General features: G+C 39.7%; 1 protein-coding gene and 1 long non-coding RNA gene across 11 annotated transcripts in view; one reads left to right on the top strand and one right to left on the bottom strand.

The window, feature by feature from the left end:
- Positions 1–15186, bottom strand: part of Cpeb3 (cytoplasmic polyadenylation element binding protein 3) — a 175890-nt gene that overhangs the window by 58231 nt on the left and 102473 nt on the right. For all 10 annotated transcript variants that reach the window (XM_090346262.1, XM_090346258.1, XM_090346256.1 and 7 more), the window contains 2 exons: positions 13165–13332; positions 9994–10083 (listed from right to left, as the gene is read on the bottom strand). In XM_090346262.1, the coding sequence (XP_090202388.1) occupies positions 9994–10083; positions 13165–13332 (258 nt within the window). The remainder of the gene's footprint in view (positions 1–9993; positions 10084–13164; positions 13333–15186) is intronic.
- Positions 6499–13457, top strand: LOC150054073 (uncharacterized). Its single transcript, XR_016537819.1, has 3 exons — positions 6499–6603; positions 8402–8469; positions 13070–13457. It is a non-coding gene; the product is annotated as an uncharacterized LOC150054073 (long non-coding RNA).

Below are 15186 nucleotides of genomic sequence, written 5' to 3'. Positions count from 1 at the left end.
ATTACAACAGTGAATGTTATATTTAGGTGGACTAGTTAGAAATTCAACTAGAAAAAGGAAAACAATGTGAGTGGTGGAGTATTATAACTGGAACAAATGGTTCCCAGTATTCAGCCTGTAACCTTAGTACAGCCTTTATGACACCTGGTCATATCAGAATTCCTGTTCTTAGGTTTCCATTGACACTCATAATCATATACCTGATTAACACAACAGAATCACTGAGTACCACAGTTAAAGAACTCAATCACAAAGCAGCTCATCCAGGTCCAGAAATAGTGTAGCATCTCATGTGTCTATTGGCCATTCCTACTTCTTTCAAGAAGTCTCTCTTTTAAGTCTTTAGCCCATTCATTAATTGGGTTATTGTTTTTGAGGGTTTATTTTAGAAGGTTTATTTTTTTTAGCTTTAAATATATTTTAGATGTGAAGCCCTTGTAGGATGTATAGCTAAAAAAAATGTTCCCCTATTCTGTGGGGTTTTTAGAAAACTAACAAGATTCTAGTGGGGTTGTGGATAAAAGGGAATGCTACTATACTCTTGGTGGGAATGTAGTCTTTTGAAATTTTTCAAAAGACTTAACACAGAGCTCCCTGTGACCCAGCAATTCCATTCCTGGGCATTTGTCCAATAGGCCACACACAAGGCCACATGAAAGCTACCAGCACAACCATGTTCATTGAAGCATTGTTTACTACAGCCAAGATAAAAGAGTCAACTCAGATGCCCCTCAGTAGACAGATGGATCAAGAAAATGTGGTAAATACACACAATAAAATCCTCTTGCATCAGGAAGAATGCTACTGTATTATTCGTAAGGAAATGGAAAGATTTGGGGAAAAAAATGTTAAGTGAAATCAACCAGACCCATAGGTTGCATGTTTTCCTTCACTTGTTGTAACAAGAATGTGCCTATAAATCTACAAGTAAACAGTGTACACTGTATGATAAAAGACAAAAAAAAAAATAGGCCCGGAGTCTGGTAGAGTGCCTGCCTAGCTTATTCACAAAGCCCTAGGTTCAATTCCTCGGTATCACATATGCAGAAAAAGCTGGAAGTGGTACTGTGGTTCAAGTGGTACAACGCTAGCCTTGAGAAAGCCCAAGGACAGTGCCCAGACCCTGAGTTCAAGCCCCAGGACTGGCAAAATAAATAAATAAATAACTGAGCACCAGTGGCTCACACCTGTAATGTTATCTACTCAGGAGGCTGAGATCTGAGGATCACGGTTCAAAGCCAGCCAGGGCAAAAAGTCCATGGACTCTCATCTCCAATTAACCATCAGAAAATGGAAGTGGCACTGTGGCTCAAAGGGGTAGAGCACAAGCCTTGAGCTAAAGAGCTTAGGAACAGTTCCTGGATCCCATAAGGAACCAAAAAACCAAAACCAAAACCAAAACAAAACAACTCAAAACAAAACAAAAAAACTGGGCGTGTAGGCTCATGCTCATAATCCTAGCTACTCAGGAGGCTGAGATCTGAGGATGGTGGTTCAAAGCCAGCTTGGGCACTGAAGTCCATGAGACTCTTATTTCTAATTAATTACCAGAAAACCCAAAGTGGTGGTGTGGCTCAATGGGTAGGGTGGTGGCCTTGAATTGAAGAGCTCAGGGACAAAACCCAGGCCCAGAGTTCAAGTCCACAACCAATCAAAAAAAAAAAAAAAAGACAAAAAATACATGTTAAACTATATAAGACTCTAGACATTTCTACTGTGAGCCCAAAGGGGGATAGCCTTAGAAGAGAATCATAAAGTTTCAATGGCTATATGCTTATAATCATATAAAATGATGTTTATTGAAACGATCTCCAAGAAATGGGGGAAAATGGTTATTTTGCTTTTTGTTTTGTTTTTCTTCCTTTGTTGCTGTTTTTGTTTCCCATACATTTGTCTTATATGTAAGTTTATCTACTTTGAGGAGGGTAAGAGGGGCACAGAAATGATGGGACAAAAGGTAAACAAATGCAGTAGTGATTCACTAAATACTGTGTTGAAAATGAACTATGCAAAGCCGGGTGCCAGTGGCTCACGCCTGTAATCCTAGCTACTCAGGAGGCTGAGATCTGAGGATCAAGGCATTAAGTCCATGAGACTCATCTCCAGTTAACCACCAGAAGACTGGAAGTAGTGCTGTGGCTCAAGTGGTAGGGTGCTAGCTTTGAGCTGAAGAGATCAGGGACAGCGCTCAGGCCCAGAGTTCAAGCCCTACAACCACCACCACCATCAAAAAGAGCTAAAGTATAGTGGAACAAATGTATAATCTAAGCATCCAGAAGATTGAGGCAAGAGGATTTCAAGTTCATGGCCAGCTTAGTTTATACAATGAGACCCAAGATTTGTACTCAAGCAGTCCCTGACTTCCACAGGGATACATTATATGCCAAATATAAGAGGCAAAAAGGTAGGTTCACAGCTGCAAAGTGCCACATATCTAATCTGGAACTAAGAAAAAAGTTGTTGCAGATGTTCAAATTACCATAAACTTCACAAAGAAATTGCTTTGGGAAGCCATGCGATATCAAATTGAGTCATCAAGATTCTCATTTCTTTTAACTTTAGCTAAATAGCTTGCAACTCAGCCTAAAAAAAATAACATGAAAGATAAGGCAAAATACAAGACTATTTTAAGAAAAGTATTGTTTTCTAATAGCCTAAATAACCAACAAGCAAACTGCACTACAGCAATAGGTAAGGAGGCTTTTGAAAATACACTAAATTTGTCAAAACTTGCCAAAATTGAGGGGAGAGGAAAAGAAAAGGTACATAGATTCTATCTCTGCTATTATTACAACCCTGATCCACAAGAAACATGTATGTGAATAAAAACAAATGAAAAAAATGATGATGGCTAGCTCTGTTTTTTTTTTTCCTTGCCAAGGGTCTGAGCATTGTCCCTGAGCCTCTTTGTGCTCAAGGCTAGTGCTCAAACACTTTGAGCCACAACACCACTCACAGTTTTCTGGTGTTTAACTGGAGGTAAGAGCCTGGACTTTTCTGCTACAGATCGTTTCAAACCATTATCCTCGGATCTCAGCCTCCTGAATAGCTAGGATTATAGGTGTGAGCTACTGGCTTCTAGCTGCATTATTCTTATTGGTCACAAAATAACACTTGTCATTGAAAATCAGATTGCCTTCATCTGCTTTTATTACTTTAACTGGTTCTGGTTCTTTTACATTACCAAGACCTAGAACTAGATAATAAGAGAAATTTGAGGAATCAGACATGTGAGAAGAGGACTACCATGATCTTTGTTCTACAACTAATTCTGCAATACTATTTGGAGCTGATTACTCATTCTTGAAACCTTTTACTTCTATCTTTTAGTCATGTACATCTCCATTGCATATCTTCTTCTTCTTCCTACTTACTAACAAAATTTACTTCTCTGTTTTATATTTTCTTTCCCTTCTTTATGAAGACTCAAGGAATCACGACAGAAGGCAACTAAATATTACCTTTTGACCATGTGAATTTAAAGAAGTCTAGAAAATGACAATGTGCCTTATATTTCTAGTAACTTAGCTTTAGAAAACAATCAAAGAAGCTGGGCACAGTAGCTCACGCCTGTAATCCTAACTATTCAGGAGAGGCTGAGATCTGAGGATTGCGGTTCAAAGCCAGCCTAGCCACCAAAAAGTCCATAAGATTCTTATCTCCAATTAATCACCAGAGGTGGGGCTGTGGCTCCAGGGAGGTAGCCCTGACCTGAAGAACTCAGGGACAATGCCCAAGCCAAGGGATAGGGCAGTAACCTTGAGCTGAAGAGCAGAGACCAGGCCAAGAGTTCAAGTCCCATGACTGACAAAAAAAAAAAGAAAAGAAAAGAAAAATCAAAGAAAGGGACAAAGACTGAACTGCGCAAACTGTTATCAGAGTTACCTTTTCGATAAGCCTAGAAATAACTTAAGTCCCAACCATGTGGGATTTCTTATGGGAGTTACAGTACAAAAACTAGCTTCTTCAGTGAGTTCTTGCAATACTAGTTAATGACATGGGGAAAAGCCCTTAGCATACTTTAATTTTTATAAAAGATACAAAACTGTATGTCACAGTGGCAGAATGGGTCAAGTTGGAGAATACCTGTCCCTGAGCAAGCATGAGGCCCCGAGCTCAAACAACACTGGTGACAAAATAACAACAAAACAGTATATACAATATAAAACGAGCTTTGGGCTTGTAGGAAAAAAGGCTAAAAGGAAATACATTAAAATGTTTTCAAAAAGTATTAGCATCTGTCATATGACTAGCATTTTTACAGTTCTTTTTCTTGAAGATTATGTGTGTGTGCATGTGTGTGTTTGTGTATGCATGCACACAGGTACTGGGGCTTGAACTCAGAGTCCATATGGTATCCCTTAGCTTTTCCATTCAAAGATAGAACTACACCACTTGAGTCACAGCTCTATTTCTGGTTTACTGGTGTTTAATGAGACTCAGATTTTTCCTGTCTAGGCTAGCTTTGAACCATGACTATTAGATTTTGGCCTCCTGAGTAGCAAGGATTACAGGTGTGAGTGAATCATTGTCTACACTGCTGGCTTATTTTGCTGGTTAACTAGGAACGAGTCTCTCAGATATGTTTACCTAGGCTGGTTTTGAACCTCTATCCTCACATCTCAGCTCTTTTTAGTAGCTTAAGGTTAAAGGCATGAGCCACCAGAGCCCAGTTTCACCATCCCTTTTCAGTAACTATCTTTAAACTTCTTTTTTTTTTTTTTTTTTTGGTCGGTCCTGGGGTTTGGACACTGGGCCTGGGTGCTGTCCCTGAGCTCTTCAGCTTAAGACTACTACCCTACCCCTGGAGACACAGCGCCACTTCCAGTTTTCTAGTGAAGATAAGAGTCTCATGAACATTTTAGTGCCTGGGCTGGCTTTGAACCTCAATCCACAGATCTCAGCCTCCTTAGCAGCTAAGATTGCAGGTGTGAGACACTGTTCTAGTACTCATTCCCTAGTAAACATAATAACACTGATTACTATTTTGTATTATGACCTATCCTTGGGAGAATCTCTTTTTCCAGAACTAACAATTTCAATTCTATTATTCTAGAAGTATAAACCATATGAACATAGTCTCAGGAAAATGGCATATAATATTGTGGGGTTTCTTTGCTAGTACATGGGGTTTGTATGTATGTACTCAGTTTGTGCTGTCATTTGAGCCATACCTCCAGCCCGACTTTGTGATGATTAATTGGAGATGGAGTCTCACAGACCTTTCTGCCAGGGTTGGCTCTGAGCCACACCCTAGCCTCCTAAGTAGCTAGAATTACAGGCATATATCATCAGCCTCAAGCTCTATCCCTCAGTATTTTGACTAGAGTTTAATTTCTTCTTACATTAAGAATTAAATAGGGGGCAGGGAGTTTGGCCTAATGGTAGAGTGCTTGCCTAGTATGCATGAAGACCCGGGTTCGATTCCTCAGTACCACATACATAGAAAAAAGCTGGAAATGGTGCTGAGGCTCAAGTGGCAGATCTCTAGCCTTGAGAAAATCCAAGGACAGTTCTCAGGCCCTGAGCTCAAGCCTCAGACTGGCAAAAAATAAAATTAAATTAAATAAAGGCAGTTCAAAGCCAACTGAGTCAGCAACGTCTGGGAGCCTCTTCTCTGACCTTGAAGGGACAGCACACAGTTCCTGAATTCCAGCCCACATTTATATACAAATATACACAGAGAGAGACACACACATATACAGAAAACTAAAGAAAAGAAAAAGCAAGATTTTGTTTCAATTTTGTTAATTTTTGAAAATATTTTAAGCTGATCTCTTTCTGACCTGAATATTCTCTCTTACATATTACACAAATACTTCATTCCCACTCCCTCTCTCTCTGGGGGAACTAGATCAATTTGGGGGTAGAGGGAATAGTACTTTTTCAAAGCCTTTTCATTTGCATTGCTTTTTCCTACTTCACCATATTCCATCTACCCTTCTCCATTTCTTCAAAGGCACTAATACTCCTTTCATATTGTCTTTCCCATTAGTCTGCTGAGAACTTGCTTCCTGGGCTAGTCTGGCCTAGTGGTAGAGTGCTCGTCTAGTATGCACCAAGCTTTAGGTTCATTCCTCAGTACCACATACACAGAAAAAGCTGGAAGTGGTGCTGGCTCAGGTGGTAGAGTTCTAGCCTTGAGAAAGCCCAAGGACAATGTCCAGGCCCTGAGTTGAAGCCAAAAACTTGCTTCCTTACACTTTGTAGCTAACACCCCAACTTTTAGATCTGCTTAAATAGCATTTTCTCAGAGAAGCTCTTTCCATACCCCCAATCTAAAGAGAGATGTAGCCTCTTTACAGAGTCTCTGCTGCACTCTTCATCCATTAAGGAAACATACTACAGGCTATAATCATATTTACTTCTGTGACTATTTGATTAATTGCCCGTCTCCCCTGGAAATATCATCTTATGAGGTTAGGGGCCACATCATAAAGCCAAACATTCTGACTTGCAGGCATTCCATGTTCTCAGCAGTGCTCTGAACAACACCAAGCACTTGGTTGCTTGTGGTCCTCAATGGGTCCAGAGGTTTCTTCATACCCACAGTGGCCTCAGCGGGCCCTGGGTTGCACTGACCCCCTGCTGCTCCATCAACATGTAAGTTGATGTGCTTGGTTACTATTTCTCTACATGGTTTTGAAGCATTTTATAGTACACTGAAAATGGTCATGGTTTTAAAACTACTGCTTCAAAACTTTAAGTAAACATGCTGGATGGATGGAATTTTTTTTCCACAAAGGTATACACTTTCTATGAGATAAGGCTCAATAGCAAAGGGTGTATGCTTTTTTTCTCTGACTCACTGTAAGCTTAAAACATAAAGCAAACAAGCCACTTCTGATGGACAGTCTAGATGAGCTAAGAAAAATATAATTATCAAAAGATAATATTATTTGGAAGGCACTGAACAGTTTGAGGTGAATGACTTAGATACCCCCAACATTGTAAATGTTATTGAACTCTTGGAATAATACCAAATTTCCTTAGGTTCTAACCCAAATAGCTAATTTTCAGACTTTAGCTAAGCATGAAAGGATCCAACTGTCTAATAATTATTTCTCCTGTCTAACCTCAATCACAAGAAAGGCAATCTGCTCTCAAGAAAGCTAAGAATCAGAATCAAGAATATTCCTTCTCTGGAGGGCATGGTGGTTCACGCCTGTAATCCTAGCTACTGAGGAGATTAGGATCTGAGGATCACAGTTCAAAGCCAGCCAGGCTCTAAAGTTCCTGAGATTCTTATCTCCAATTAACCACTAGAAAACTGGATGTGGTGATGTGGCTCAAGGGGCAGAGCAGTAGCCTTGAGCTGAAGAGCTCAGGGACAAAGTCTAGGCCCAGAGTTCAAGCCCTGTGACTGACAAAGGGAAAAAAAAAAAAGAATATTCCTTCCCTGGACTGGTTCTCACTAGTCCAAGTCAACCTTCTGAATGGCTGAATGTTAGGATTACAAGCATGAGCAACAGGCACCTTGCTTAGTGTGATAGTTTTTAATTTGTCCTTAATATAAAACTAATTTCTTTTTAGTCATGGGGCTTGAATGCAGGACTTAGGTGCTGTCCCTCAGCTCTTTTTGCTTAAGGCTAGTACTTTAGCACTTTAAGCCACAGCACCATTTCTGGATTTCCCGTGGTTAATTGGAGATAAGAAAATCTCATGGATTTTCCTGCCTAGGATGCGGCTTTTAAAGCGATCCTTAACTCTCAGCCTCTTAAGGAGCTAGGATTACAGGCATCAACTACCAGTGCTTGGCTATAAAACCAATGTTCATTGTTAATATTTTCTGAGCCAGGCATGGTGGTATACCCCTCTAGGTGACATTACAATCTCCAGCACATGGTAAACTGAGGAAGGGGGCTCAACCTGGGTTCTACAGCGAGACCTTATTTTTAGACACAAATGTTTTTTCTGGGCTAGGAGTTTGGCCTACTGGTTGAGCGCATGCTTAGCATGCACCAAGACCTGGGTTAGATTCCTCGGTACCACATACACAGAAAAAGCTGGAAGTCGTGCTGTGGCTCAAGTGGTAGAGCTCTAGTCTTGAGAAAGCCCAAGAACAGTGCTCAGGCCCTGAGCTCAAGCCCAGGACTGGCAAAAAAAAAAAAAAAAAAAGAAATCTTTCTCTTCAACACCAAATACTTTTCTATGTAAATGTAGGAATACATCCAGATTGAGAGTCATCAGGAATTTCCTTGATGTGCTCAGGACACAAGTTCAAGCCAGGACTGGCAAAAACAAAAACAACATGATTTTCTCTGGACAAAATTAACATGAGAAAAATAAAAGCAAAGAAGCATTCCGCTATTTAATGAGCAACTTAATTTCAGGGATTATAGCATGAGGAGGTGTACAGGTGACAAATAAACTTAGTAAATGAAACTACTTGCTTCTCTAGGTTAAGCTCTAATTTGATTCTTGGAGAAGCCATAAGAAGGACAAGTGTTCTGACTCTATCTTCTTCTGGTGAGTAACAATAACATATATAAAAAGGACATTCTTGTATCCCTCAAACATAACTACACAATAGAACACAAAAGAAATCTTTCTCGGCCGGGAGTTTGGCCTAGTGGTTAAAGTGCTTGCCTAGCATGCATGAAGACCCGGGTTCGATTCCTTGGTACCACATACATAGAAAAAAGCCGGAAATGGTGCTGAGGCTCAAGTGGTAGAGCTCTAGCCTTGAGAAAGTCCAAGGACAGTGCTCAGGCCCTGAGCTCAAGCCCAGGACTGGCAAAAAAAAAAAAAAAAAAAAAGAAATCTTTCTCTTCAACACCAAATACTTTTCTATGTAAATGTAGGAATACATCCAGATTGAGAGTCATCAGGAATTTCCTTGGATTCTACAGAAATGACACACTATGAATAGACAGAGGAATATCATGGTATCATGTTATATCCCTTGCTGAATCATCAAAAGGGCCCCATACAAAAGAGAAAGAAGAAAGATTTCTTTTTGGTTGGTCATGGGGTTTGAACTCTGGGCCTGGGCACTGTCCTTGAGCTCTTCAGCTCAAGGCTATGGCCCTGGGCCTGGGCATTGTCCCTAAACTCTTCAGCTCAAGGCTACAGCCCTTTCCCTTGAGTCATAGCTCTACTTCTAATTTTCTAGTGGTTAGCTGGACATAAGAAACTCACTGTCCAGTGAGTGCTGTGCTTGGACTGGCTTTGAACCATGATCCTCAGATCTCAGCCTTCTGAGTAGCTACGATTATATTATGAGCCACTGTGCCCAGTGAGAAGAAAGATTTTGATAGAATCTTTTCTTAGTTTGCCCTCTAACTCCTAATAGACGAAGTCACTTAAGATAGAGATATGGATAAAGTAATTTGGTACAACTTCTTTCTTCAGCCTCTTGATTTTCTAAGTCTGAAGTTCATAAGATTTATAAAACCATACAGCTACAAAATCCAAATAAAAAATAACTTTAAATTATCTTTTACTTTACTATTGCTGACACTCCTCAAAACCCTAGTCCATTTTGCTCAAAACAATGAAAGGTTAGCACAAAGTTCATCTATTCCAGACTCAGAATTTTGCTGTCAATCAAGTAGGGGCGAAGGTAGAGGAAGAGCCTCTACTGCAAACACCACATAAAACAATGGCTCAGCTGGGCATAATGGCTCTTAATCATAGTTACTCAGGAGACTGAGATCTGAGGATCATGGTTTGAAGCCAACCCAGACAAGGAAGTCCATGAGACTTTTCTATCTCCAATTAAGTAGCAAAAAGCCCAAAGTGGAGCTCAAGTAGTAGAGCACCAGCCTTGACTGAAAAAGCTAAAGGCAGTACCAAGGCCTTGAGTTCAATCCCCACTAATGACACACACACAAAAGCAAGAAAAAGAAAGAGAAAACAAAACAAGATATGTTGATATATGTTCCTACTTGGAAAATAGTCAACAGCTATTTCAAGAACTGACTGACTTATTTTGAATGGCTAGGCTTCTTCTTCAACAGGCAAGCATCAGACCCATTTTCAGTGCATTACCTTTAGGAGGAAAATAGGACTTGCTTTCTGCTTTGTGAGGCCAGTCTACCACCAGAGGTCCAAACCTGCGAAAGCTGGCAGTGATCTCATCTATAAAATAAAGAAGGAATGTTAGCAAAACATTACAAAAAGTACTGTAGTTAAGAACATGTCTGCTTACTTTAAAAAGATATAAGGAGCATTTTCTAAAGCATTTGTGCAAATGTCAAATCTACAAAGTAAAATAGCATTGCTTAGGTGTACAGTTATTCACTTTTAATCATGCAAAGCGTACTTGTAACTATTGTTCATTTCCTTTGACAATAAACTTAACACAAGGAAATTGGAAGCGAAAAAACTAGCATTAGCTGAATGACTTCTATATCAGGTTAAAGGGATTCTAAAACTAAGAATGTTCTCTCTTTTTTCTTAAGGCAAAGGTATAGAAAGCAGTTAAAATACAGGCTTCACTTGTAGCTATGGGCCACTTGCAATCCTAGACACTCAGGAGGTTGGGATTTGAGGGTCATGGTTCAAAGCCAGACTGGGCAAGAAAGGCCATGAGACTCTTGTCTCTAATAAACTACTCAGAAAAAGGCAGAAGTAGGTCTAGGAAGGTAGTTTTGGGGTAGAGTGCTTGACTAGCATGCATGAAGCCCTGGGCTCAATTCCTCAGTACCCCATGTAAGAAAAAGCTGGAAGTGGTGCTGTGGCTCTAGTGATAGAGTACTAGCCTTTAGAAGCTCAGGGACAGCATCCAGGCCCTGAGTTTAAGCCCCAGCACAGGCAAAAAGAAAAAAGCAGAAGTAGACTTATGGCTCAATGGTAGAGTACCAGTCTTAAGCAAAATACAGCTCAGAGACACTGCCTAGGCCCTAAATTCAAGCCCCAGAATCAGCACAAAAATAAATAAGTAAATAAATAATTTCCCTTATTTGAAATCTCTAAGATTATTACAAAAATAAATACAATTCTCTTGATAAGGAGTGAGGGCATTACTTAAAGTAACTACTTGATGATAAGAAAATGGTAAGGTCCAACATCTATCTCTCATGCCTAAATATTATGTTTTATACTGCAATGCATTTAAAAATTGTAGCCCAATTAATTTATCTTTTCCTGAGACTCAAAGCATAAATTGCAACCTGGTTCCTGCTTAGGTTTAGTTACCTATAATTTTAATGCAGTAAGTCTAAAAAGAGAGTCTATTATAATGAAACTAAAAAGGAAAGCATGATAAATTAGAGACATGTTTTGGTTTTTTGTCGGCTGTGGGGCTTGAACTCTGGGCTTGGGTTCTGTTTCTGAGCTCTTCAGCTCAAGGCTATTGACCTAGCACTTGAGTCACAGCACCACTTCCTTGAAGACAGGTTAAAGTGAGAACAATGCTTGCAAAACAAGCCTGCCTTAATATTTCCATTTCACATATAGTTATTTTGAACTAGAGCTGTTTTTCCTTTGTTAGTGTTGTCATGATTATATTTCATTCATACATCAAATATTTATTGACAATATACTATGCATGAAAAATGAATGTCTTAGAGCCAGGAGTTTGGCCTAGTGGTAGAGTGCTTGCCTAACATGCACAAAGACCTGGGTTCGATTCCTTGGTACCATATACATAAAAAAAGCCAAAAGTGGAGCTGTGGCTCAGGTGGTAGAGATCTAGCCTTGAGAAAGCCCGAGGACAGCAGTCAACCTTGAGTTCAAGCTCCAGGACTGATAAAAAATGTTTTACTTGGCTTTAGGCATAAATGCAAAGCTACTTTTCTTTTGGACTAGTTAATCACAAAAATGTTAAGAGAGGGGCCGGGAGTTTGGCCTAGTGGTAGAGTGCTTGCTTAGCATGCACGAAGACCTGGGTTCGATTCCTCGGTACCACATACTTAGAAAAAGCCAGAAGTGGTGCTGAGGCTCAAGTGGTAGAAATCTAGCCTTGAGAAAAATCCAAGGACAGTGCTCAGGCCCTGAGCTTAAGCCCAGGACTGGCAAAAAAAAAAAAAAATACTTTGGGGGGATGGAGGGATACTAGGGTTTGAATTCTGGGCCTCATGTATGCTAGACATTTGAGTCAAACTCCTAGCCCCCCCCTTTTTTTGTCAGTTACAGGGCTTGAACTTGAGACCTAGGAACTGTCTTTAAACTCTTTTGCTTAAGGCAAGTATTCTACCACTTTGAATCACAGTGCTACTTTCTGGTTTTCATAGTGGTATAAGAGAAAAGAGTCTCACAGATTTTCCTGCCCAGTCTGGCTTTGATAGTGATTTTTGAGACAGAGTCTTGCTTTATGCCTGGACTAGCCTGGTCTATAATCTTCCTATCTATGTTTCCTCATGTAGCTGGGATGACATACCATTCTGCCCAGTCATTGGTTGAGCTGGAGGCTGACAAAATCATTGCCTTGACTAGCCTTGAACTGCACTGCCTCCCAAGTAGTGAGGCTGTTACAGTCTTGAGCCATAGCACGTGACCGGAAAAATGCTTTGCATGGGGCCAGGAGTTTGGCCTAGTGGTAGAGTGCTTGCTTAGCATGCACGAAGACCCAGGTTCGATTCCTTGGTACCACATACATAGAAAAAAGCCAGAAGTGGTGCTGAGGCTCAAGTGGTAGAGCTCTAGGCTTGAAAAAGTCCAAGAACGGTGCTCAGGCCCTGAGCTCAAGCCCAGGACTGGCAAAAAAAAAAAATGCTTTGCACGAGCAGAATTTTTTGTTTTTAATGAAAATATGGTAGTGTGATAGCTAAGAGCAAAGGCTTTGTTATTAGACTTATTGGAGTTCTAACTACACCAATACTATATAATCCTAGATAGATTATTTCTCAGTGTTTCTCCATTTTTCACCAAGGAAATGCTGATGGTACATCTTAGAAAACAGTGATAAGGGCTGAATGACATAGTATAATGTGAAAGTGTTCAATAGAACGATGGACTTTGAGAAGAGTTTCATTAAGTATTAGCTCTCATTATTTGAAAATCTACTCTAAAATCAACAAGTAGGAAATGGAAACCTTTGAGACTATTACATTGTGAAATATGGGTAGGCCTAAAGCATGTAACCTATTTTTCATTAAAATTTACTCACCTCCTACATATTCAGATACAAGTGTCCAAAAGCTGACCTGGAGTGAAGTCAGGGTCAACTGACAGAAAGTACAAACCCAGCCTTTGTAAAGTTGAATGAATGAATAGTACCTTCATCAATGTCAGGAGGAAGACCTCCAACAAACACCTTTCTGGAGTAGCGTTCTACTCGTTCCCCATTTTGACAACGAGTGGGAGAACTTAAGCCAGATGACAAGGCCTGATCGCCATGGCTGTCATCCAAAAAGGCGTCTTCAAAGGGGAAGAGAGAAGATCGGCCTGCAACAAAGACAGAGTTTCTATAATTAGAATGATTTACATGGACAACAATATTAGAGACTCAATGTATGTATTGTGAAACATAAGAAAATGGCTCCTTAGCTGTGGATTTTCCAATAAAACACACCAGGTCTACACAAGGTTACACCACTGTTTTTGAACAAGGATATACATAACACTGCAATGACAGGACTGATTCCCAAGAATCAAAATTACAGCTGTTTTCTTGGCTCAGAAGTCACTGCATTTTAGTTATATTTTAGTTATATGGTCTCTTTTACAACTGCTAGGAGAATATTCAGCAATTATTCAGTCATTTCTTAAAACATATGGAAAAAGTAATATCTATGCACAGATTTGTATCTGCTCTTGATGATGACCTCAGAGATTTAGTTCTGAAAACTAGCCCCAATAGTAAAGGGAATATAGTAAAGGGAATAATAAAATCTCATTACAGAGCTAATAACTTCAAACAGTAGAACTGAAGACTGAATTTTCCCTTTCATCCTAAGCTAATTCAATTTGAAAGTAAACACGGACAATGATGTAGGGAGGAGTAAGGAAATCAAAATACATAAATTATGAGGGAGTATAGATATAGACATAGTTATGATAGCTCCATTAATCTAGGCTGATTTCATTTTGTTTAAAAATATATGAAAAGAGCGAGGCACCCAGCTACTTAGTAGCTGAAGCCTGGGGGACTATGGTTCAAAGCCAGCCTAAAAAAAAGTCTGCAAGACTCCATTTCCAAATAATTAACAAAATGCTGGACTGGAGTGTGGCTTAAGTGGCAGGAGTGTTAGCCATGAACAAACTGAGACTGTGAGACCTTTAGTTCAAACCCCAGTAGCAAAGCACACACATTAAAGGACTCAAGAATTATTATTTTCATTGCTTACAAGTATAAAAATCAAGTTTCTCATCTATCCACTTGACATTACTATAAGAAGCGTCTTACCAGATATACACAATAATGTATAGAATATAGACCCAACAAAAATCACACGAATGTAAAATAGGGAGATTATCTGGGAATGGGAACCAGAGATAGTGAGGAGGCAAAGAAGAGGGTGAATAAACTAGTCAGATACATGTGTAAAATTTAAATTTTCTTTAAAAGGAACGGGGTTAAGAATGAGTAATAGAGGTGCTAGTGGCTCATGCCTATAATCCTAGCTACTCAGGAGACTAAAATCTGAGTTCAAAGTCAGTATGGGCAAGAAAGTCCATGAGACTCTTATCTCCAATTAAGCACTCAAAAAGCTAGAAGTGAAGCTGTGGTTCAAGCCGTAGAGTGCTAGCCTTGGGAGAAAAAAAAAGCTTACAGATAGCACCCAGGACTGTGAAACAACAATAAAACAACAACAAAAGAGTAATAGAGGGTAAATATGAGCAAAGTATATTTTTTATGTATGTCTGCAAAATGATGAAATCCTTTTGCACAATTATGCAAATAAAACAAATATGCTAATAAAAGAGAAAAGAACTGATATATACATAATAATCATATACAATTCTTTTTTATTAGTAGTAGTGTACTACACTGTGATTGTGAGTACTGAATTATGGAATACTGAACTGCAGCTTCCAGGATTAATGTAGGATCCCATTTAAAAAAAAATTTATTGTCGAAGCTGGGCGCGGTAGCTCATGTCTATAATCCTAGCTACTCAGGAGGCTGAGATCTGAGGATCAAGGATCAAAGCCATCCCAGAGCACAAAAAGACTTGAGACTCTCATCTCCAATTAACCTCTAGAAAATGGGAAGTGGGGCTTCAGCCTTGAGCTGAAGAGCTCAGGGACAGCATCCAGTCCGAGGTCAAGTTCCATGACACCCTCCCAAAAAATAAT

Source organism: Megascapheus bottae, chromosome 15 (genome assembly GCF_031878675.1).
Source record: "Megascapheus bottae isolate mThoBot1 chromosome 15, mThoBot2.hap1, whole genome shotgun sequence".
Classification (NCBI taxonomy): domain Eukaryota; kingdom Metazoa; phylum Chordata; class Mammalia; order Rodentia; family Geomyidae; genus Megascapheus; species Megascapheus bottae.
This window is presented reverse-complemented; position numbering and strand designations above follow the sequence as displayed.